This window comes from Lampetra fluviatilis, chromosome 35, assembly GCF_964198595.1.
Source record: "Lampetra fluviatilis chromosome 35, kcLamFluv1.1, whole genome shotgun sequence".
Classification (NCBI taxonomy): Eukaryota; Metazoa; Chordata; class Hyperoartia; order Petromyzontiformes; family Petromyzontidae; genus Lampetra; species Lampetra fluviatilis.
This window is the reverse complement of record NC_136309.1, coordinates 6867062-6892336: the sequence shown is the minus strand read 5'-3', so window position 1 is coordinate 6892336 and position 25275 is coordinate 6867062. Positions and strand designations below refer to the sequence as shown.

Sequence of the window (25275 nt, the reverse complement as noted above, 5' to 3'; positions counted from 1 at the left end):
ACATTAAACACTGCCATCTCCTGACCACCTCACAGCCCCTGGGTTTACATATTCTGGCACTCCATTGCTGGAACGAGAAGGATTGTTTGTGAAGATAGTGCTGTCTGTCCTCTTTCCTATGCCCTACTCATTACCTGCGGCAAGCACACTTAGCATCATAATGTCCTTTACTTATGCAGTAAAACTTTGCCGTGTCTCACAGAGGGTTTCTGATTTGGGATATTTAACAAATTCCTTCGTCAGTGTTTTGCATGTGGGAGAAAACTTTGGTGAATTGGAAAGAGCTCAACATCCACATCTGGGGAAGACAACGATACTCATCAGTCTGCACAGACGAGCCAGGAATCGGATTTGCTGTACTGCCATCTTCTATACAAGTCGCCACGCAGCAGGTCGAGACTTTCACAGGAACGCGATGAATCAATCAGAATCTGTATTGAGACTGCAGGAGGAATCCGATGAGCTGTGAAGCACTTTTTCACAGATGCCCAGTATGGGCACGGGGTCAACAGGTTACAACAAACAATACAAAAAACGATAGGAGTGCAAAATATAAATAAATAGTGACCTCTGCGTGACCCACCATCGCTACCAAGTCCACCTTAACCTCACGCTCGATTCCCTCCCATCCTGCACCCGACGGAGCCAACGGCTCACGCAACGATGCACAGAGAACACCTGCCCGTCGCGCCAGGGGCACTCCCCAAGCGAACAGACTCTCTGCGGACAACCCACCGCCCTGGCCGCATGCCCTCTCCCCGCCACCTCACGGCACCGCTGCCAACCACCCACCCACACGGCGTCACGATCCCATCCGATGGAAGACACCGCCGCCGACCTAAGGACGTGACAGCTCGCACCGCTGCCTACAAGCGGCCGCGATGTTATCGGCACTTGCCAGGCTGTGCGGGCCACGTAGTCACCCGTCCTCTCACCTGGGGGCCAAGCTATTCCTGGCATGTTTACGATACCCACCGACTACGACGTGCCGCCATCTTTTTTGATCTCTCTCTCTCCACCAACCCCCCCCCACCAATCCACCGCCCTTTATCATGGCACTTGTTGCAACTGCTGCTATCGTGTGCATTGATCTACTAAGAAACAAAAAATAAGAAAGGTACGGCCTATCTGGTATTATCTGGTATGCGTATCAACGCAGTTCATACACCCTTTGCTTTCAACATTAAAAGTTAGATTACATTTGTTTCTTTATTTATTTCACCCACACACGCGCCCACACTGCCGATTCTTCTTTGAAAACGCTTCAGTTGTGAAATCCCCCCCCACTGCCACCCCTCCTGGCTGCTTTTTCTTTTGTTCTCAAGCTACAACATCCACATGATTGTCTTCTAGCTAAAATGGCTCGCCGCAAATTAACCACAATACCTTGCTGATCTCGTCAAGGAGCATAAACCCATCACGCGAACTCCGGTCACCCTCGCAGCAGCGGCGTTTTGGCTGGCTATCGAACAAAGACGGTGACCGCATCGGGCGCTTCTGCGTCCGTCTGGAACACTGTTGAAAACCAATTTCTTTAGAACTGCTTTTTGTCTTTAGTTTGGTGTGCTTGCCCGCACCTCTGATGAGCACGGTTGGCTACGTACGGTGTAGAATAAGTTAAACATACTTCCAATGCAAGGGCCCCCAGCAGGAGGATGCAGCTGAATTCTCTTCAATGTTAGCCGCGTAAAAAAAAAAGCAATAAAAGTTAAAAGCCACTGTGGACTTATTGCGCAAAGTTCAATTGTAACGGCTGATTCCGTGGTTAGTGCACTGCGCCACGAATCCAGCGACCGCGGCTAAGATCAGTGGCGTTTATCTGAACCGGTCCCGAGCTTGCCCTAGGTTATCTCAGCCTTAAATGAGTACCTGGTGCAGTGTGTACAGACAAGCACCGGGGAGATAAAGGCCGCCGAGCATGGTGCTGAACAACCCACCCCCCTCGTGTGCTGTGCTGGCCTTTACAAAAGCTCAAAAAAGAGGTAAACTATAAACTTTTTTTTATTTTACCAGATAAGGCCTGCTGAGCCATAATAGCTTTTGATAGCTCAACGAAGTGGCTTATCACGTGGACATTTACAGCAGCCAGAAACTCTAAATGCATGTTTCTAAATTTGGAGGGAAAAACCGATGGACGCGGAGAAAAATGCACGCAACCACGGGGAGAGAGACACCGCAAACTCCAAATATATAGGTATCGGGGTCGGGATCGAACCCACGAACTCATGTACACCAGGCGAGGTATTTAACACCTCGCCACCTTGGCGCCCTAAGGGCACTTACCCCAGCAGCCTGTGCAGGCCACCCGGGGTATCTTTGTCTTTGCCTTGGCATAGATGTGTGCGGTGCTATGGTTCTGGCCAGTAAAGCCTTAAATTGAGCCCTGTAACACCTGCCGAGGTATAAACAGGCGCCACTGTTTGCAAATCCAGTCACTGTTGAGGGTGATCCAGCTTAAATTCACACCTAATTGCTTGCAGGAGCTTCGCTGCAAGGTGGCTCTCCAAGCGAGTTTAAGTGTTTCCCAAGCTTAAAGAGCACCGGGCTAGCCGCTCACATCTCTGCTGTATTTCATGAACTCATCCTGCAAAGTATAAATTCGTATGTCAGGCACCGGTTGAACCCAGTGGCGGGCCGTGTATTTGACACCTAGGCCTTCAGTGCTATCCTCCCGCAATTAAACCGCCTTCGAATAACCTCACCATGACACTAGGGCTATAGGCTATTGTCATTCGACGTAACGACCCCATATTCACAGTGACAGTAACCTTTATCGAGTGGAATAAAGTGATTTAACGCGAGGCTCAACACCTATGAGAGTCTTCTTGGTTTTTTCGGTAAAGTCACGTAGAAGGGAAGTAATAAAATAATAAAAATAAAACATAATAAAATATTATTTTATTATGTTTTATTTTTATTATATATTATTATTACTTCCCTTCTACGTGACTTTACCGAAAGAACCAAGAAGATGAATCCCTGCAGTCACGAAAGCTTTAAATCGAAACCTATGAGAGTTACAATGCACTAATTGCAGAGACATGAATACATGGTGACTGAAACCATCAAGGATGTACCACTAGTATGCAGTATGACAGGATGCTGCATCACAAATAGACATCGCATAGCCCACACCAATGTCATTACCAAAGAAACAAGAACAAACCCACAACAACCACCAAGCAAGCAAAAATGCCATAAAACACAAATAACACAATCAGGATTCAACAGGCTTCCCCACAGAAAAAAAAGCCTCTAAAGCACTACATCTCGATGATGTTACGTTAAGTGCTAGCTAGTTTTACTTCAGTTAGCTAACTGGCCCTCCGATAATGCCACACGAACAAGGCTAACGTAGGCGGCTAGGCCAGTTAGAAGACTCCAGCGTGTCAAAGAATACGCCCAACATGGCAAACTCGAAATCTGATTGGTTAAAGAATATGACACTCAACAACATCGTCCTCATTTGCTTCAACAGCAGAGGGGATTCACTCGACATTCTGAAGGCCTCGGGGTAGATTTTTCACTCGGAGAGAAGGAGACAGCACAGGTGGAAAAACTGATTGGATAAAAGCTCTCATTTATGAGATGCACTGGAAGCAGCGCAACTGAGGGAGAGAGTAGCAATGAAATGATGTTAATAGACTGATGGGAAATACCTATAGCAGTAATGAAAATATATTTTAAATTATAAAAAAATTGGATTCTGACAATCTTGATGCCAGCAGAGAAGGCCTAGCTGCTGGCTCTGATGGCCCGCCTCTGGTCGAACCAGAGGACAACCATGGATAACATCTCTCCAAACGGTGTCCATACATTACAGAGCCTGGAGAGTTGATAAGTTGAGCTGACTTTGGTCACGCGGTGGCATAGATTTTTTTTCCGCGTCCTCCAGTTTTCCCCTCCACATTTAGAAACATGCGTTTACATTTTTTGACTGCTATCAATTTCCACATGATAAGTCACTTAACTGAGCTATCAAATTGGCCAGGTTGCTTCTGAGAAAGAGCTATACAGCTCAGTGGGCCTTACCTCGCAAAATAGAAAGAGTATAATACAGAAGTTTACATTAAAACGTTACATCACTCACGCCTTTAGCTGCATTCCAGCTGGATAGTGCGGAGGCTAGAGGGTATGACCGTGAACATTACGACTTCAAACCTCTATCGTGGGATTACTCGGCCCTATTATCCCCACAAGGCCAGTAAAAATGCGTACAACTTTGTGGGAAGTTAACAGCGGAGAAGACTGGCACCCACAATGGCAATGAGGAGGTTCCACAAACTGACTGGCGCCCACTACACAAAGTAAAAACACACGTTTGGATTATTTACATTTTATGGCTGCTATAAATGTCCACATGATAAGCCACTTACAGTGGTTTGCTGTCCTCCCACTGTACCTCCGATTAGCAAGGATGGCTAGGTACGGTGTGAAAGAAGTTCAAAATACATACACTTCATTGAGCTATCATTTGTGGCCAGGTTACTTCTGAAAGAGAAGCTAATAGCTCAGTGGGCTTTACATGGTAAAATAAACACAGTTACGTTTTATTTATATTTCTTGTCATTCGCTTACTTTTCCTATACTTTGTACTTGTGAATTGTTATTGTTTGTTGTTATAATGTTTTGATCCGCACCCACCGGACATCTGTGATGAAGAACTTAACAGATCATCGGATTCCTCCAGTTTAAATAAATATTCTGATTATGACAAAACAGTGGGGCTCCATCGCTGACGCACTTTGACTTGACTTGGGACTCATAGCCGCAAGGCTGCGTTGCGTTAAATGGGAGTTTCCTGCCACTGCAACTTCGCATTGGACCTTCAAAAAAAAATGTGCAGCGCCACGTGTGCTCATTGCCAACTAGAACGCTGCAGTTGTAAAACATCGCTTCAACATCCACGCACGGGCGCCCTCCGTTCCATTGCGTCATCACGCAATTACACTCATCCACAGCAAGGGGTGCATAACAATGTGCAACAAGACAAAGATCCCCCGTATAGCCTTAACACATTCCTGCGGATGGAGCTGGTAGGAACGTTGGGTTGATCGGTCAATGGCCAGGGTCAACGGCGGCGTGGTGTATTCCGCAAATATGCCCGACTGTGAGGGCGGGCACAAGCCGGCGTGAGTAGGTTAAACGTTGAGTTTTATAAGGGCACCACGGGGTGACCAGCCCCTTCACACCCAGCACCAGCCCCCACCCAGCCCCACCCTCCCCACCCAGCCCCTCCCCACCCAGCCCCTCTCCACCCCTCCTCACCCTCCCCTCCCCACCCAGCCCCACCCTCCCCACCCAGCGCCTCCCCACTCTCCCCTCCCCACCCAGCCCCTCCCTCCCAACCCAGCCCCTCCCTCCCCACCCAGCCACTCCCTGCACGACGGACGGACGGACACAATAATCCCCTGTGGGCTGGTGTAACCAGGAGGTTCCTACCAGTAACATACTGTTAGGGCGAGTGCTGTTGGTTAGTAGCACTTATGAAAGCCGGTAAGGCACACGAGGGGGTGGGTGTCCAGCATCATGCCCGAACCACCTTTGTCTCCCCAGTGGCGATGATTTTTACACATTGCACCAGGTACTCATTCGAGGCTGAGTTGACCTAGGGGAGGGCCAGGACCGGTTCAGATAATCGTCACTGGTGTTGGTAGTGAACGGGAATCGAACTCGCAAGGTTCGTAGCGCAGCGCACTAACCACTACACTACCGCTCCCCACAATGCACATTCGCGCATTGACAGACACGGGAGTCAAAGCGTTTGCAAGCACGTGTGTGTGTGTGTTCCGAGTATGAGCGATGCGTGCTAAAATTAGCTTTATCAATACGGGTATCAAGGTCTGCTTGGGAGCTCAAAGCATTTTTGGAATGACGTTTGCTTCACAAGCAACATTTTTCCTTTCTATAGAGTTCTTTAAACTGCCTAGGGGTTTGGTGTATTCCCTGTTCAAGGGGAAACCACCGAAAGTATTTTTATATATATGAGTGTGTGTCTGTTTATACAATAATACTACCTCGATATGCGAATATTCGATAATCGAACTTTGTATTCATTACCATTATGTTAATGGTAACAAAAATGAAACAAAATAATACATTGATATCTTGACTGGTGCAATGTCTAAAACTCATCGCCACTGGGGAGACAAAGGTGGTCGGGCATGGTGCTGGCCACCCACCCCCTCGTGTGCCATGCCGGCCTTCAGTATGCTGCAGGCTACATGGGGGATCTTTGTCTTTGTACATTGTTATGAGGAGCGGTATTGTGGCAGTCAGCACGCTGCGCTAAGAACCTGGTGAGTAGGTGAAATGTTGAGTTTTATAAGGGCACCACGGGGTGACCAGCCCCTCCCTACCCAGCCCCACCCTTCCCACCCAGCCCCTCCCCACCCTCCCCTCCCCACCCAGCACCACCCTCCCCACCCAGCCCCTCCCCACCCAGCCCCTCCCTGCCCGACGGACGGACACAATAATCCCCTGTGGGCTGGTGTAACCAGGAGGTTCCTACCAGTATAAATAGAGTGCCTCCTTCTCCTAGTGTCTCTGAGTGCGTCACTGCACATATATGCATGTCTGTGTGCTATGCGGGGAGCAGTGGTGAAGAGGTGAGGGAAATGCACTATTATCCTAGCAACCTGGGCATTAATTCTTGGCAGCTCGCAGTTGCAATTTGTACGTGAACCTGACTTTGACCTCCCCGAGGTAAAATTAACTTAAAATAAGCACGTGAAGAGAACAGCACCATTGAGGCAAAAGGCCCACGTGCTGCACTTGGATGAATAGGTGCTTGCTAACAACATGTGCCCTGATCTGTATTCTTATCCTTGCATGTCTGTAACTATTATAGAGTGACTTTTAATAACATGTGTGGAAGAAGCTACACGGGGGGGGGAAGGTGAAAGCGATATTCAACTGGCACATACTTTTTCCTGCGACTGGAAAACGCGTGGCAACTTTTACTTTAACAAGAGCTCCGAACCAAGGAGCGGCGTCCACCACCATCGGGGGGTCTTCCAACAGATCAAGCCGCCGCACAAATGAGCAAACCCACTTGAAAGCCATTCAACTTAATTAGCATTCCCGGACAGACGAGAGTCTGGTCTTGCGTAGAATACATTGCATCGGCGTAACGGCCAAAGAAGCTTGAAGGCGAAAATCATCCATCCTTCCACCCCCCCACGCTGACCGGTGAGATGGCACTGTTAAGGAGCCACCCCAGATCGAGGGTCTTCTGAGGAGGTTGCGGCGTTCGTATTCTACTGCCGTGTAACTTGGAGAGAAAAAAAATCCCATTGATTGAGTTACTATCAAGCACTTCCCCATGGCTTTTTCATTTCAAATAATTTCCTTTTTTTGTTCGCCTATGAAAGGGAAATATCACACGAGCTACGAGCAGCTCATTTGCAAGGACACCCTCGGCAATGCCAATCTTGAGGGAATTCAGCCGCTGTGGATGGCTTTAGATTTCATTTGGGCCAGGGCATGACACCAAGACACAAGCCTGTGCCAAGTACAACCCCCGTCTGTCAATGGCGGTCTCGACGGGTAAAGTGCACGCCACGCTTAATGTCCAAAAGTCAAGGGACGGGGCATCGCCTACACAGCTCGTTACAGCAGTTGATGCCCACGTGGGCGGCACGGCTTCACCAGAGAGGCCACAGCACACTGGCTGGAGGTCGGTCGCAGGTCGGCGAAGGTTGGACTTTTAAAGAAACCTGGCCAGATTACCCCACAGCCGGCAGGTGAGCAAAAATTACAGCAGTTACTTACTGTGGAACACAGCAATGCTACTCATTTTACAAATGGAGAGCCGCCCTGTGATCTCAGAAGCACCACCCACCGTGGTGTACACCGTTTCCAATTTTGCAGGCCGGTTTCGATTGCCGTGCGTTTGAAGGGGTTTTTTTTTTAGTGGGCGTGCAACTACAAATTATAAGGCAGGTGACACGATACACCAGCGCCTAACACGCACCTAACCAGCGCGGTGAAGTCTGGTCAAATAACCCCCGTGACCTGCGCAACATGGGGACCTGCTTATCCAGCAGTGGAGCGAGCAATACGGGGCGGTACACGTAATGATTGACCCTCACAACGCGAGAGATTCGAGGAAATATCACAATTTGTGGTCGTGATTCAACTCAAGAATCAACTCTTTTTTGAGTTTTGTTTTAAAAACATTTGTTTGTTCAATTACCATAAATGCAACACGAGCCTCGTCTGCAAGATATCACACTCTTAAACGTGACACGTACGTCTGTTGAGACCACAGGAATGTATTTCCAAAAATAATTGGATGCATCATTATACGACGAGTTTTAAGGATAATAAATATTACATCATAGACCTACTATTAGTGACCTTATCGTCACACCTAATATATCCTAAAAATAATCATGTAAATGCTATGTTGTTGTGATGGTTCCAGTGTGTGGTCCGCTCAGGAATATAAAGGAATAATACTCAATGCTATGCATTCATGGATATAAATATAATAGAATAATATTACACAGGCAAGCAAACGCTTAAAAGTCATTGGGAAATGAAACATTACATCCACATGGAGGAATGTATTATTCAAACTTAAATGACAATTAGGCCATGTTCTTTTCCATTGGTGATCACCAATCAGTAGTCATCATCAGCATCACCATCAGCCGTGATCTATCCACTGCTGGATGATGGCATCCCCAAGCCGTCCAAAATTAGTAAGTGACGATTCGAAATTCTTATGGCATGACCAGTGCTTCCATTCATTCAACCAACATTTGGCTTCACACAAAGCGTCTCTCTTTTCAAAGTTCAATTATTAGGTATAGCCCTGTGAGCCATTCGGCTCTTGAATCGGGTGCAACCGCAACAAACAAAAAACAAAAACATGAACAAGAAAACATCTTAAAGTGACTATGTGCAAACAGAAAATCCACGAAAAGACAGCAAAATATTGCAGAAAAAAATCACCATACACCAACACTGTGTGCAAAAATCCCAGTGGGATGCAAGTCAAACAACAACAACAACCACAAGACAACTTAGATTAAGGCCATCAGTCTAACTCTGTACTACAACAAACAAACATGGCCAAACCAAAAAACTTTTCGAAAATCACCAAAATAAAGCCAATAAAGCAATGAAACAGTGATAATAGGAACTGTGGCCGAATTTTCACAATAAACTACGTAAACAACATGTACTACCAAACTCTTTTGACGAACCCACTCGACATTGAACCTCCCCCAATGTCAGCCGATGCTCTTAACCGCAGTGCCATCTGGGTGAATTTGTTTTTAAATGAAAGTTTCATATTGGACCAAATGCTCACGGTACTCTGCAGGATGTTGTCTGTACTCTGCGAGGCTTCGTATAAACCAGCGGACATGCACGAGACCCGCTCTGGGTCCTGATGACACACTCGAGAAAGTGCAAGTGATTTGTGTTTTTGAAAACATTTACTCTCAGTCGCAAATACACGTTTGTTTGTCAGAGTATTATCTTTCTGCCAATGACATTGAGATTGAGCTATTGACTTCATGCGGAGTTGAATGAAACTTCCATTTGTGATAGATAAATAAATCAGTGCAGCATCCTGTCATAGAAGATGGCCCAGGAAGATGACATCACAGAACTACCACGGAAGACACTTAAAATCGGCCTCGTTATGCCCTGCAAAGGGTATTTATTGCATGTAAAACCGAAACGATAAATTTTTGTTTCAGAGCTTTAAGTAACTTAATTAAGTGAAAACCTAACTGTGATATGATTTTTTTTAATGATCGTTGGTGGCTTGACTGAGATCAAGCTAAGAACTTGGTTTAACTGCAGGCAGCTGCCGAGATAAAAATCCAGGCACACTTTGCAATGCCGGCGAAGTGACTTGACTTGAATTTAGATTTAAAGCTTTCGTGACTGCGGGGATTCATTTTCTTGGTTCTTTCGGTAAAGTCGTGTAGAAGGGAAATAATAAAATAATAAAAATAAAACATTATAAAATAAATTTCTCACGACGTTTCGGCCACAACGCACCTTCGGAACCAAGAAGATGCCCTGACTTGGTATTTGCCGTCTGGCGACATCAAAAATAATAAATGACAGTGGTTCCGCTGAACATGAACTTGTCAGTCCTTGAAAAGGCATTCTTTTGCTGACATCATCATCATCCTATTTTGTAAACAAACAAAAAAATCAATAAATAATTACTTTAAAAGCAGATTATCTGAACGCAAGGTTAGAAAGGCACTTCAGTGTGGGGCTCTTCACACTGAATGCTGCGTGAGCTTTGTTAAATGTGGCGATTTTTGTTGTTGTTAAAGACCCACAAAACGCCTCTTGACTCTATAAACTCATCAACTGCACCGGTGTTTTTAAAGACACAACGGTTAAAAAAATCACATACATATCAAGGAATCCAGAATATTCCTTTAAAAGCTCATGTATTGCTTCCTGAAAAATCAATGCTCTTAAAAACGTAGACATGTTCACGGAAGCCTAACAAACCACGGCAATACGTAAAAACTGGCTGACTTATGAAGAACTCCGTGTGCTCTTTAATGCCCATAAGAGAACAGAGCAAACAGCCCAAACAACCCTTTGGGGAGATGGAGTGCTCAATTATGCTTGCACCGTTGCCACGGCACACAGGGATCAAGGTTAAAAGTGAACGTGAACTGGGCTCGTGCTCCACTCTCCCCCTCCTGGATTTGGTGTCTACAAGCAAGCGAAGATTTTTTTCCCATCGAACACAAAAGCATCAACGCCACAATCAAGATGAAAGAGTGGAAAACTAAATGCGCTTGGAAGACCACGAGGACACTCCTCTGGAAGTCATCAGCTGTATGATTAAACCTTCTTAATAAGTGAGTTAGGAGGCACGTAATCAAGGGAATGTGTGTTGTGTGGGACACCTGCGGTGCATCAAAATTCGAGTGCTGTAACAAGACGCGGCACTTATGATGTGGAGCAGTGCATCCGCAATACACTTCAAACGCGTTTCAGACGCGACACAAGGCTACGTTTGAAGTAAAGGTTGGATGCTGTTCGTGGCTTGGCAAAAGCTCTCTCTCTGCATTCATGACTGAGCCTGGGATCTCACGGTGTGAATACCTATGCACCCTATTCAGCCACCTCTTTTGAGATTATTCACAAATACCATAGTTGTCGCATTTACGGTTGAAAATCAAACGTGTGTGCATCATCTCATATGTGCATGTTACAGAGCAGTGGCCTGATAGGTCAATGGAGTGTACGAAATTGATCAAATTCCTGACCATGCACATTAGTGGAAAATTTTACATGTAAATCTGTTAAGGACCTCAAGCAAAACAACTTGATTTGACAGCTCTGTCAGGTAGAAGTTAATTAACTGAGATCATACCAAACATAATCTAACCCAAAATAAACTAAACATGAATCAGAACAAAATGCGATGGCCAGTTGTTGTTGCATCTACTGCCAAATAATATTGGTCACTTGGGATATCAGATACCGAGATCAAAAAAGCATTGGGAATGTGTTGAATGGATATGCTGGATTTCCGTCTGTACAGCATGAGTCGCACAAACAAAACGTCGTTGTGGACACCTCACTGTGAAAGTGATCGTATTCCCTGCAAACATTATCTGGCACAGGATGTGCTCAGCAAGCTTTCGCAATACGAATTCAAATCACAATCAGAAATCCTTTCGATTTTCTATCCGCAAGAACGCGAGGTCGGAGCCAGCGCAAACAAGTGTCCACCAGTGTCGAAATTCCTCTCCCCCACCTTCTCTTCCGAGCTTCTTAGGATAATCGGCGGGTGGTGGGGGTGGGGGTGGAGTGGGGAGCACTGACATGCCAAAATGACATCACGGTGGGTGGGATTTAAACTCCATGAGCAATATTGTCCCTGGGTGGCTTGGCCTGGCAGGCTGTACGCAGAATTCCCAGCCAATGCAACACTCGCAAGAAGCCACTTTAGGGGTAGATAGATAAACGGTCAAGGCGCAGCCCTGCAATTTCTTGCTCACACAACTGCTGGCGGAAGGGCCCCCACCAGAGACTTCCCCTTCCAGAGGGTATTTGGCCTACCCTTCCACGCCCGCTAGACGTCTTTGAAAGGGGTGATATGCAAACGATATCGCACTGGCAGCAAACATCAGGCGGCTTTATTTCCTATGGCAGGCCCCCGTCTCTTCAGATACGCACCTCCCACTGCCGCTTCGATCGCCGTCAAGCATCAAGTCCTTTGGGAATGGCGTTACTGATGTTGCATGGGGAAAACCCGCCCCCACTTCCCCACTGCCCCCCCCTCCCCTGTTGTCTGCGTTACGCTTGCGTGTGCACCTTTGAACGCGTACCGCAATGCGTGTTTACACACACGAGTGAAGTGGACGTAAGTTTGCACGGGAGTCTGCCGCATAGTAGACATGAAAGGCGGGCTGCGGCGATCACATCGGTGAAATTAGGACCTTGCCTTTCACCTGCTGCTCCATGGTGATCTGACATAACGCACACCGATGGTGATTCTCTAAGTGGCCGAGCCAAGAATGTGACTAGGCTTTCAGTTGTATACAGAATCAGGTAAAAGGCAAAGGTGCAGCCCTGCAATTTATTTTTCGAGCCACTGCTAGCGGAAGGTTCCTCCCCTATGAGGAGTTATAGAGAGCCCGTTTGGTGGGTAATTTGGCCTACTCTCCCATACTGGCCAGACATAATTGAAGAGGCGGGAGCACCCACACTTCACCTCACCACACACAACCTGCCGATCGACTGTCCTGTGACCATTTATACTGTTGGATGGATAGAGGTAGGGGTGGAGGGGGGATTCAATAAGCTTGTAAGCTTGTACCACTATTTCAAATGCCGGGCAGAAAGATTAGTCTCTTTCTATGTATGCCGTAGCTCGTGATTTGTATGCTCAAATCCTGTAAGGGGGTCGGTCACAGCCTATCGTTCCTGCAGGGTTGATAAAATAAGTACGACTGTGGAAAGTGAAGTGGTTGTCGTAATGGGAAGGACTGGCGCCCATCACGAGAATGTGGCATTTCCAAATCTGGAGATGAGAACCACACTATTTCCATTCGAGTAAAGAGACACTTTGAAATGTATTTCTATTTAATACGTATTGGAGTTCGCTTATGTGTACTTCAAAAAAACATCAACTATTCAACACGAAAAACAAACAGGACGTTTAAATTAAACAGCACTCCGCCGTATTCAACGACATTTAAATGTTGCAGCTTATTGGCAATTAGTTTGTTATTAAACTGTTTCAGATCAGCATTTCTCACTGGCAGAGAGATCTGAGGATAATTTATGAAGTAATTTCGCATCTCACTTTCATTAGAACGCTGGCCCTAAACATGTGGTCAATTTCAACGGATTAACATTTTTTAAAAGCAAAGGAGGAAATCTGAATTATGGACATTCAATTATAATTGATCATGGCCAACACTGGCAATGAGCTGCAAATGTATGAAAGACTGAATGGGCAACAAAGGCAGCGATGTTGGCAGACTGAGAACAGTTGATGAGAATGGTTAGATCAAAGCAGTGCAGCACCTCCTGTCGCACACATTTCTCAGCGACGCATCGATGTTTAAATTTACTCTTGAAAATGTAGACCTTATTGTGTGACAAAGATTCCTAGAAAGTGTTGTTTTTTTCTTTTATCTGATGGTGGATATGCTTTCTGGCTGCATGAATGCCCTACTGGCCTGGCCAGATGTGAGAAGCAATTGCAGCAAACAGCTCAAGTTTTTCACTGTGTTATCCAGAGGAAGGTGGTTTGCCTGATTTACCCTTGAAAGCTCCACCATTCACACGCACACATTACAAATCAGTCGTGACTCGGTAGCATCACCATGTCTAAATAGTGGCACACGTCAACATGGACATTTTAAAATGGACATCTCAGCAATTAAGCTTTGAACTCGTGCTTTGAACAGTCCAAGATATACAGCCTAGGCGTGTCTCGACAATTTTAGCAGACATTCTAGCAAGTAGCCGGTTACAATGCGACAAGAGGCATGGCAAGATGTTAACTACCTCGCCTGATATACAGGAGGTCATATGGGTTCAATCCCGACCTTGACGGCTGTATATTTTGAGTTTGGAGCTTGTGTGTTCTCCCCGTGGTCGCGTGGATATTTCTCCGGGTTCCTCCAGTTTGTCCCTCCACATTTAGAAATGTGCATTGAAAGTGTTTGGCTGCTAGAAATGTCCACATGATAAGCCACCTCGTTGAGCTATAATTTGTGGCCAGGTCGCTTTTGAAAAAGAGCTATTTAGCTCAGTGGGCCTTACTTGATAAGATAAAAAAAATTGTTTATAGATGCCTGGAACGTCCGCACGGTTCATGGAAACTCACCTGCTGCTGGTGCTGCAGTTCTTGCGTCTGCAGCGCCTTCTCCAACAGCTGCACACGCACGCGCCACGTCTCGACTTCCGTCAGAAGGGCCTGAAACACAGGGCAGACACACCGCACATGCATGCTGCGTTAGTCGCTGAACAATGCCTGCATTTCACGCGAACTCCGGTCATCCTCGCAGCACACCGGCTTTTGGCTAGTCATCGAACAAAGCCGGTTACTGCAGACGCGCTTCTGCGGCCGTCTGGAACGCTCTTCCTTCCAATATTAGGAGAGCGATGCACTTTTAAATCATCTAGATTGAAAACTCATGTCTTTAGAACTGCTTTATGTGTTTAGTTTGTTGACCTTCCCCCACACCTCCGATTTGCACGATTCGGCTTCTGACGAAGTGGTGCTCATTTTATTGATCCAAGAGGGATGAGGTGCCAAGATGAGTCGAACTGGAATTTGCATTTGCAACCTTTTTCAATTGTGAGACGAGTGCTGGAGCCACCACACCACACAATTGGGCACACACCAACACCTCTCGCCACACGCGTAGGGGGGTAACGCACAAGCGCCTCTCGACACACGGAGTAATTCACCAATATTCTTAGGTTTTTTCGGTAAAGTCACATAGGTCAAAAAATTAAAATTAATAAAAGTAAATTAAAAATAAAATAAAAAATCACGACGTTTCGGAGGCAACACAAGCTTCTCTTACTTGATACAGCAATCGTGCTGTGACGGTTCCACCTGAAGACGGAAGCTTGTGTTGCCTCCGAAACGTCGTGATTTTTTATTTTATTTTCATTTTACTTTTATTAATTTTAATTTAAAATTTTTTACCTATGTGACTTTACCGAAAAAACCTCAGAATATGAATCATTGCAGTCGCGAAAGCTTCAAATCTAGAATTAATTCACCAGTGCCTCTCGGTACATACGTTGGGGTAATGCGTCAGCGTCTCTCGGTACAGACATTAGGGTAACGCATGAACGCCTCTCGTCACACAAATTGGAGTAACACACCAGCGCCTCTCGGTACACACGTTGGGCCAATGCGCCAGCGTACAAACGTTTGGGTAATGTGCCGGCGCTAACGCACCAACGCCGTTCGGCACACACGTAGGAGTAGCACACCAGAGCCTCTCGGCACACGTTAGTGTAACATGCCAGCACCTCTCATTAGCTCAATATTGTTTGATTGAGCATTGTCTAATGAGCAGTGCTGTTTAATTAGGGGATAACGGTCAACACAAAACTACTCATTTGCCAGAAGCCTAAACAGTGCAAAGGCCTCATCATGTGTTTAGCACTTTTGCATGTTACTTATATATTTTTATATAAAAAAAATTCAAACCGAGCCAAGCGTTCCAAGATACTTTCATTTAAAAAAATATCTTTAAAACTTATAAAAATTCACTGCTTCATGACAATGGGCTTCTAAATAACGGAGAGAGAAAAACTTACATCAACTTGCGTTAAATATACTAACATCAGAATATTCCACTAACCCCTCCAAATACCCCAAAATACATTAATTACCAAGCGAAGTTCACTAATTGGCCTTTTTGGAATATATATATATGTATATGCACAAGAAACAAAAGTACGCATCAAAATGTTTTCTTTTTTCTTGTGCAAAAAAAAAGAGGAGGCCTGTTAATGACTTTAACGTAATTACGCATCCTTCAGACAAAACTTTGAAGAGTGGGAGATCAAACGGAATAATTAGTTGTTACGGCATGGAGCTTTAAAAGCAACTCTAAGCCATATCCCTTCCAGTGCCATAAATCAAACCCCTCTTGGGAAGCAACGCACCGCTTGATCTAATGCTCAGCAATATTTGAGCATTAAAACTGGATTTATTTTGCATCTTGAATTTTGTTAGCGGTGCATCAGGCGGAGGGGAGCCTAGGAACAAAAAAACCCAACACAGTGCGATTGATGTACGTGATTCTGGAGCCCACTGTTGCTATTTAAATATTAAGAGCCGACTGTGACGCTGCTCAGCCACCAGCAGCACTGCCGTTCTCATTAAGTCCACACTGCTGTGTTGATAAACACTTTGGAAAGTTTTGATTTAAAGCTTTCGTGACTGCAGGGATTCATATTCTTGGTTCTTTCGGTAAGGTCACGTACAAGGGAAAGAATAAAATAATAAAAATATAAAACAATAAAAATTCTCACGTTTCGACTGCAACACAAGCAATCATCATCACGTGTGAAATCCACAGCAAAATTTGAAAAAAGTGGAAAGTGTTTCCACAATGCTGCAATTGCTGCTTCCAGCATCGTCGCTTCACCTCTGGAAGGAACAACCGAAACTAAACTATTTTTTATATTACCTGGTTAGGCCCGCTGAGCGACATGGGTCTTTTTCAGAAGTGACCTGGCCACAAATTAGAACTCAACGAAGCGGCCTATCACGTGGAAATGTATAGGAGCCAAATACTTTAAAGGCATGTTTTTAATTTTGATTTGAAGCTTTCGTGACTGCGGGAATCCATACTCTTTGGTTCTTTCGGTAAAGTCACGTAGGTAGAAATAGAATAAAACAAAACAAATCACGACGTTTCGATCGCAACACAAGCGGTGTTGCGATCAACCAGAGCAAGAAAATGCTGAAGTAGTGTGGTTGTAGTGTGGTAGTTCCACCTGATGAGGGAAAAACCGGGGAGAACACGCAAACTCCAAGTGTACGAGCGTTATGGTAGGGATCGAACCCACAACCTTCTGTATACCAGGCGAGGTTGTTAACATCTCGCCACCGCGGTGCCCCTTTGCCTTCACCAACCCACACCAATTAAAGAACCCTCCATTACTCCCACATCATTCAGCAGTGGATTGACAAAAAGGCTGCGTGCGTGTATTTACAATTCTCAGTGGGGGTACAGCGTCCCATTGCAATACCCAGCTTATAATAACGTTCTCCTTGCGGTCACCTCCTGTACTCAATAATAATGTTGTAGTCTCCATTTGCGAGGGGAACCCCATCAGAGTCTCGTGAGTAATTCAGGAAGACCTGGCATGGGATGTTTGGCGAAGTCCGCCGCTTTGACTACTTGTTTACATGGGCAGGAAACCAGAGAACCTGGAAAAAAACACGGAGACTTAACTCGCAATCGGAAAGGTCACGAGTTCAAATCCTGGTCAGGGGGGTCAACGCAAACCTTTACCTCTGAGGTGCCACTTTGAAATGAGTACCACTCATTTAGGGAAGTCAACGGTGGTCGTTCAATGACATGACTGGTCTCCTCAAAGAGCACGTGTAATTTACGCCACTCGTTCATTTGAGCAGTGAGACACTTCGCCTTGGCAATGCATTGGTGGAGTAGTGTGAAGTCATTGGTGTAATATGACAGATCAGCTTAAACTAAGAACCCTTCATGTGCTACAGGCATACATTTTTAGTGCTCAAAAAAGTTAACGCAATGTCTTCTTGGTTCTTTCGGTAAAGTCACGTAGAAGGGAAATAATAAAATAATAACATAATATAATCATTCTCACGACGTTTCGGCCACAACGCAAGCATCCGTCCTCAGGCGAAGACCAGGTCTGTCGGGGAGACAGCGTCTGAATGAAACACCACCACGCTTGGAGCGTATATTTAAGCGGTTTTGGAAGGGGGGAAGGGCGCCTTGACAAAATAATTTGCATATCAAGAGGAATTTAGCATATTTATGTTAAATGCAGGTATGTGATTATAACTACTTGTGAAATGCGTAGGAGGTAGGCGGGGGGTTTTATTTTATTATGTTTTATTTTTATTATTTTATTATTTCCCTTCTACGTGACTTTACCGAAAGAACCAAGAAGATGAATCCCTGCAGTCACGAAAGCTTTACATCGAAAGTTAACGCAATGGTTACGTTAATTGCTGGCTGCGTGGCGATTTTGGGCTGCTCGGCCTGGGCTCAGGAAATGTGCAAAACAAAGCTGTATACAATTCCTACTTGAAATGGGTATTGCGTACAGGGATGTAATTCAATCAAGTTCATAAATCATCATCAGCTATGATTCATCCGCTGCTGGATGAAGGCTTACCTAAGCCGGTGCACTGTAATTTAATCATCTAGCTGGCACTGGCACAAGAGCTGATGTCATCACTCCATGTTCGCGGTAGACGCACTCTCCGTCGCGTTCCTGGTCTCAACCACTGCCCCTCATTCTCTTCGAGCGAAGTGTCCTGCCCAAGGACAATTACTTTTCTTCGAAGTTCAAATGACTTTAGCCTGCGTCAGAGGTCGCAACCGGGTACCCGATACCCGTACCCTACCCGATACCCGGCTACCCGTACCCGGCCGGGTACGGGTACCCGTTTGTGACCCTGGTGCGGCCGGGTACGGGTAGGCCGTGAGTCACTGGTGAGTAACTGTGTGTCACTCATTTCCCAACGTCTTGTCTCTTCTCACAATTCAAGTTCATAGAATCAACCCACCCGTGCCTGCAACATGGCTTCATCCCAGAGGTCACAATCAGGTACACGATACCCGTACCCGGGTACGGGTAGGGTACGGGTACGGCCGGTTACAGGTACCCGTTTGCGACCCTGGTGCGGCCGGGAACGGGTAAGGAATCAAAACCCGTTTGCGACCTCTGGCCTGCGTATGCTCTGCGATCCTTGCATTGCAAGATTCATTTAAGTGGACAGATAACTTCATAATTGATTTAGAGTTGAAACAGAAACATTCAGAATCAAAAGCATTCAGATGCAATTTACTCTCGTAGCCCGTGAATTGTTTGGTGTCATTAAAAAAAGTTACTTTCTCGAAAGTGAAGAGTGGCTGTCCGATACAGACTCGTCCCCTTTACAAGGAATGTGAAATATCGATCATCGAACCAGGATGGCTAGGGCGAATTTGGGCGCATTTGGACTTTTTTTATTCTGCTGAAGGCTCTAATTGATTAATCGTAGTAAAAGAGTTGATTGTTCAGTGTTCCGTATGTGAAACCATCCAATAGCCAACATTTATTGGCGACTGATAGGAGCAACATGTTTTATTTTCAAATAAAACTTTTCAAAGACTTGCAAAACATTCATTAACTGGATTTTTTTTACTACAAACTCCAGAAAAAGGGCAAAGAAATACTAATAATAAGAACTTGAAAACTTGCACGCTTCAAAACAGGGCATGCCACAGTGAAGGATCAAGGAAAATTGGAGGAGCAAGCAGCCTTGTGATATCAAATCCAAACGCGCCTGATGCTTGCCAAACACCGCGGAGAGCTCTATTCTCCTGCCAAGCATTAACTGCACAGAAAACCGTAATCAGAGTGGCACTTGCTGGCCAGAGGAGAGAAAAAACACTTTTTTCACATTAAAGTATTGTGGGTTTTGGCCATAAAAGAATTTAAAAAAACATTTAAAAACTTTTACTGTTATTCACGTGAACTTTTTATTACAGAATTCAAATGTAAATTTACAATGGGAAAGTGTCTTAAATCCCCCGCCCACCCCTGTCCAATGTCCACCCAGCAGTAAAAATGGGCACAACCACAATTAGTCCATCGGCAGATCGCGTATGGTGGGATAAAGTGTGGGTATTCCCTCCTCTTCAAAGATGTCTGACCAGTGTGGAAGAATTGGCCAAATACCGACGAGAGGGACTCTCTAGTGCTTGTGGAGGTCCTTTCACCTAACAACGTCCACCCAATGGTGCAAAAGAAGCTCAACGTACAAAAGCAGGAGGAGATTTAGGATACTTGCACCTTTGTTTCAACTGCGAGACCAGGAGAGCGAACGAACGCACAATGTCTGGATTTGCAAATCCAGCGTAGGCTGCTAACCCATTACACCGTGGCAGCATCCCACTCACCGTATACACCCCATCAAATCAAATCAGAGCCAAAGCCTCCACACCCTTATTGAATAAACGTGGGATGGAGATCATGTCTGTTTGATGGCCCTCAGTGAGTGGTGGAAATTCCACGTTGGAAGAATCCTGAGCTCAATCAAACCCTGACCAGGATTTGAACTCACAACACAAACGATTGCAAGTCGAGCACTCTAACGACCACACAAGCACGAGTTCCAAATCCATCTGGGCAAGTTTGTGTCGTGAGCGCTAGAGCAGCTGCTATGGGATCCATACTCATGAGATGAGAATGCAGCATGCGCAGTATCTAAACCACCTAAAGGGAACCTCAAATGAGGCCCACATGTCCGAGAGAATGGCCCAGATAGGTGGTTACTATTAAATGTGTGTGTGTGCGCGCACACGTGCGTGTGTACATATGCACTAGACATAATGAGGATGCGAAGGGCGTTTAGAGCGTCTCTGTAACTGGCAGGGCTGATCAAAGACGTGCACATGAAAGAGGATTATATTGTACTTGCACTAACTTAACCTCTTTGCATTTAGAAATGGTGGATAGCAATTGCGAGCATGATTGTAGTGTCGCATACACTGTGCTCGTTTAGAAGCAACAACATTCCTATCCTCTTGACCTACAGTCTTTTAAATAATAAATATATAAATGAGATACAATTCCCTGCCTGTCTGTCAAGTGACCCAACACTGAAGCACCGCCCTTTGGCCTGAAAACCACTGCTCAGAACGCGCTGTTGTCGTCCCCATTTTACAAACACCATTGTTGGGCTCCTGCATTTACTTTTTTGAACCTATTTATTTATTGATGTACTTACTTCCTTTGTGGGACATAAAACGGCGCTGACATAAAACACAGGCGCATTTCCCAAGGACAAAGTGATCGGCAGAGACACAGACAGACACACAGCTGCAGCGCGGCTCTGTGATGTCGAGGCAGGCTCGCCGTATCGGATCGCCGCTGAAACGCCGCAGACCCCGTCCAGGCCGGCTCAGCTTTCAGATTCCAGCTCAGACACGTGCCCGCTTCAAACAACTGCGGGTCACCCTGGGTCGGCAGCGGATGGAGGGAGACCTCGGCAGATTCCTTTTTGTTCCTCCCTCGTTTCTCCGGGATGGTCTGCCGCAAGCTAATGCACATCTGCTGCTGCCGCTGTAGATGCCGTCGATGCTGTCGCGTGGCTCCTACTCGTGAGTGCGTGGGGTAGGAACGCCGGGAAATAACACGCGTCTCCCTTCTTCCTGGGTTCTTCAAACTCTGCCGTAAAGCAAACGCCAAATTATCCTCTGCCGCAAGTTTGTTCAATCGGACAAAAAAATTGTCGTAACGTACCGCTTAAAAAATAGTACTTTTTTTTGTTTACGTCGGTGGTAACGAAGCCCATTGCGAGTACGGCCGGAATGCAGCGATCGATGAGACGATGGGTGAACGGGATAGCCCGGTGGCAGTCAATGCTCTCACCGATGAGCCACGGAAGGTCAGCTTGCACGGGGGGGGTTAACGGGTCACTTCTCACAGCCTCCGCCCGGTAATGGTGTTGCAGTGTTTTAAGAAAAGCTCACCTTCTAATGACAAGCAAACATCAAAGAGCCTGTGACAGTAATCACAAGAGTGTGCCACTGTGGGCAGGTAAAAGCATGAAGATTTCCACAACATTCTGGCAACAAATTTGAAAAAATATTTTTAAAATTAAATTCACCAATGATCTTTGTCTCTTGTTACTCTGCATCAAATGCAGGGGGGCGAATCCGCGAGCGAGCGGGTTTCCAACATGCGTTTGGAACTATCTGCAGAGACGACGTTTGCACACATGGGCCGTCAGCAACCAAGCGACTTCAAAAAGTTTGATTTCCTTTTGATGAAGAGAGAAAAAAAAGAGAAGAATTCCAAAAACGAGAGGCAGACCACGAGGGCTCGCCAAGGGGGCCGTGGCCATGAGACGTTCAGGGCTGCGCCAGGCTCAAAACATCTGTGGCGGCCGCCTCCGTACAGCAGCGCGAGTGAGTCACGATTTCTCACATCACTTCTTTAAACCTCCGCTATCTCCACTCACGGCAAAAAAGAAAAATCACATCGCAGGCATTGCGACAACATCTTTAAAGTAAGGTCCCCCCCCCGCCCCAAAACAAAAGTTGTGCCAAGTTTGGGCTGCAGGGTTATATTTTTCCATCCCCCAACTCTCCTCCAAGGACTAGCTCATTTAAACGACACTCGAATGAGATAAGTATGTTTTTTTGGCATTTAACTTTTTGACCATCAAGCCCAGGCAGTGTGTGCCAAAAAGCTCAAGCAAGATTGCTGCATGAGCACCTGAAAAACACGTGTACAATTTACGGTCAGCACTAAACTTTGCCGCCTCTGTAAAGGAGATCTGCAAGGCTTAACCAATATTGTATCGAGTAGAAAGTCTGGTGTGCTTCTTTAAAATCTAATTGCAGTTGTGCACGTCACATCTATTGTTTTCCGTGTGTGTTTTTTCGCCGTGAAATATAAATTGATTAAATGAATGAAACTATTTTCACGGTGGTTTCTTTAAACATGTGGAGTGTCATTTGTCATTGTGTTTTCCTTAAATCCTTTCGGGATCCCAAGGATTCATGGAAAAGGCTAAGGGAACAGTTTCAAGGTTTGAAAAAAGTTCCAGGCGCACAAGATTATCTGGTATGAATTTACATCTCGAGCGAATTCACTTTGGTCCCAGATGCCAATCCACGATCCCCAATCACCCTTCTCAGGGATTACAAGCATTAACTGCAGCGACCCGGAAAAAAAAATCCCATTACAGATTGACACAATCTCTGGCCTGGTCAAAATTGACCGAAGTGGATACATTTTCAAAGTGGTCCCTACAGGGGCTGGAAATCCACATATTAGAGCAAGAACTGATCTCCATGGACCAAGACAAAAAATGTACGCCTCTTCAAAGTAAAGCAAAACAAAGTTAAAGCCACAAAACGTTTCAATAAAGTCCAAGCGTCTCCTTGCGCAAATTAGTAATGGGGGAGGCAATACATTTTTTGTTGTCAGCCTTTAGCCAGCGGTGAAAATGTTACATTCACTAAGTGTGGTGTGGCAAAGTCTGCCAAATAGGACCAGCCACCTGTGATCACATTGCTGAGGCCACATTCAACGGCAAAATAGAAGAGTGGAAATCGTCAAAATGAATGACTTCACGGAGTTGTGTAGGCGGTGCTTGGAACGTCAGCATGTTTGTGCGCTGGGATGGTTAAGAGTGCGTGCACTTTATTGAGATAAATACAACAACGAGACAATGGTCTCACAAGCACAGACCCGGAAACCTATTAGTTTGCAAATGAGCTTAACTTTCATAAGAGGTATTTTTTGTGTTAGATCGCGTTAATATATAAATGTGTTGTTAAAAACCGCCGCCACCCGACACAGCCAACTAGTAAGGGTTGTAACTTAAACAGAACGTGGCCAATTCGTAACTAGTGAAGTACCGTTGATGACTCTTGGACACCGTTGGTGAGGCACACGTATTTATTCCGTACAAGTAGTCACAACTGTGGACATACAATACTAGAGGGGGTATCGGCCCCCTCACCCGGCTAGCTGGGAATACACTGCTAGCTATCTCTGACCTACCTCCTAGTCCTCCACTAACGGGCTAGGGGAGGCTGTCTGGCCCGACACTGGTAAGTCGGGCTACGGTACCCGGAGTCCCAGAGCACTAGCTCTGGTTCTCGGGACCACGCCGCTGGCTCGGTCCTGCGCGGCCCTGACAAGGGCGGCGTCCCAGGGGAGTCCAGGGCTCTAGCTAGACGATCTTCGGTCTTCACTGGTTTAGCTTTAACATTCTGCCCCGAGCCCTCTGACACATCCCCCTTTATACTCCACCGCCGCTGAGGGGTGGGGCCCCGGGCTGCCTCGTGCGGACGTCGTTGAGAGCACCCCCCCCGTGCACTCACGTAGCCCCGCCCACTGTGTTTGTTTCCCATAAGCTGCCATGCATAACGGCTCTCTCTCTAACACCCCTACACTAGTACAGCACACCAGTGTAGTGTATAGTGTAGTTTATAGTGTATTATACTAGTACAGCACCACACCGGTGTGTTGGAGAGCCAAGCCACAACATTTACAATCTGAGTATGACGTTTCGCCAGTAATTACAACTAGCTTCATCAGGCAACAGCTAGATTTGTGGAGAAGTCCACCTGTTTCGTTCCTTATAGAGACGTAGATGTGATGGCAACACTTGTGCGCTCAAAATGAGTCTACGTACATTATGCATGCGCATTGAAGTATGGTGCCCTTGATAGGCATGCATTTAAACAATGTATTATTTGATGATTCGCTTCCACGCAGCACTAAGGTGGTAGCTATTTTTATTTCTTTCAATTTCGATAGATCCGCTAATTAGTCTTGGCCAGTCGTAGTTCAAAACTAGCTACTACATTGTTTAAATGCATGCCTAGAAAGGGCACCACACTTCAATAGGGATTACCTTTGGTACGGTTATTTTAATACACATAGGAAGGACAAGATCAAAGGGCTCGCATAATGCGCATGCATAATGTATGTTGACTCATTAATCCCCCCCCCACTTTGCGCAAGAGCACAGAAATGTGGTCACCACATCTACGCCTCTGTATAAGGAATGAAGCAGGTAGACTTCTCCACAAATCTGGCGGTCGCCTGATGAAGCTGGTTGTAATTACTGGCGAAACGTCGTACTCAGTTTGTAAATGTTGTGGCTTGGCTCTCCAACACACCGGTGTGCTGTACTTGTATACTACACTATACACTACACTATACACTACACTGTACACTGCACTACTATACACTACACTATACACTGCACTACTATACACTACACTATACACTACATTAGTGCTGTACTAGTGACGAATTGGCCACGTTCTGTTTACGTGACAGCCCTTACTAGTTGGCTGTGTCGGGTGGTGGCGGGTTTTAACGACATATTTATATATTTACGCGATCTAACCCAAAAAAACTATTATGGATGAGATTGGTCGTGAAAGCCTACGTGTTGAACTGAGCTTACCTTTGCAAATCAAAGCTATATACGTGCTATGATTGATAAAGGTGGTATTCCAGTATGGTGGTACTGTGGTTAAAGTACACAACCACAAG

At 45.8% G+C, this 25275-nt stretch overlaps 1 protein-coding gene across 1 annotated transcript in view; it reads right to left on the bottom strand.

Annotated features, from left to right (window-relative positions):
- Positions 1-25275, bottom strand: part of LOC144944588 (centrosomal protein of 112 kDa-like) — a 219240-nt gene that overhangs the window by 74026 nt on the left and 119939 nt on the right. Inside the window, exon 23 of the mRNA XM_078872873.1 lies at positions 14345-14434. Coding sequence (XP_078728999.1) covers positions 14345-14434 — 90 coding nt within the window. The remainder of the gene's footprint in view (positions 1-14344; positions 14435-25275) is intronic.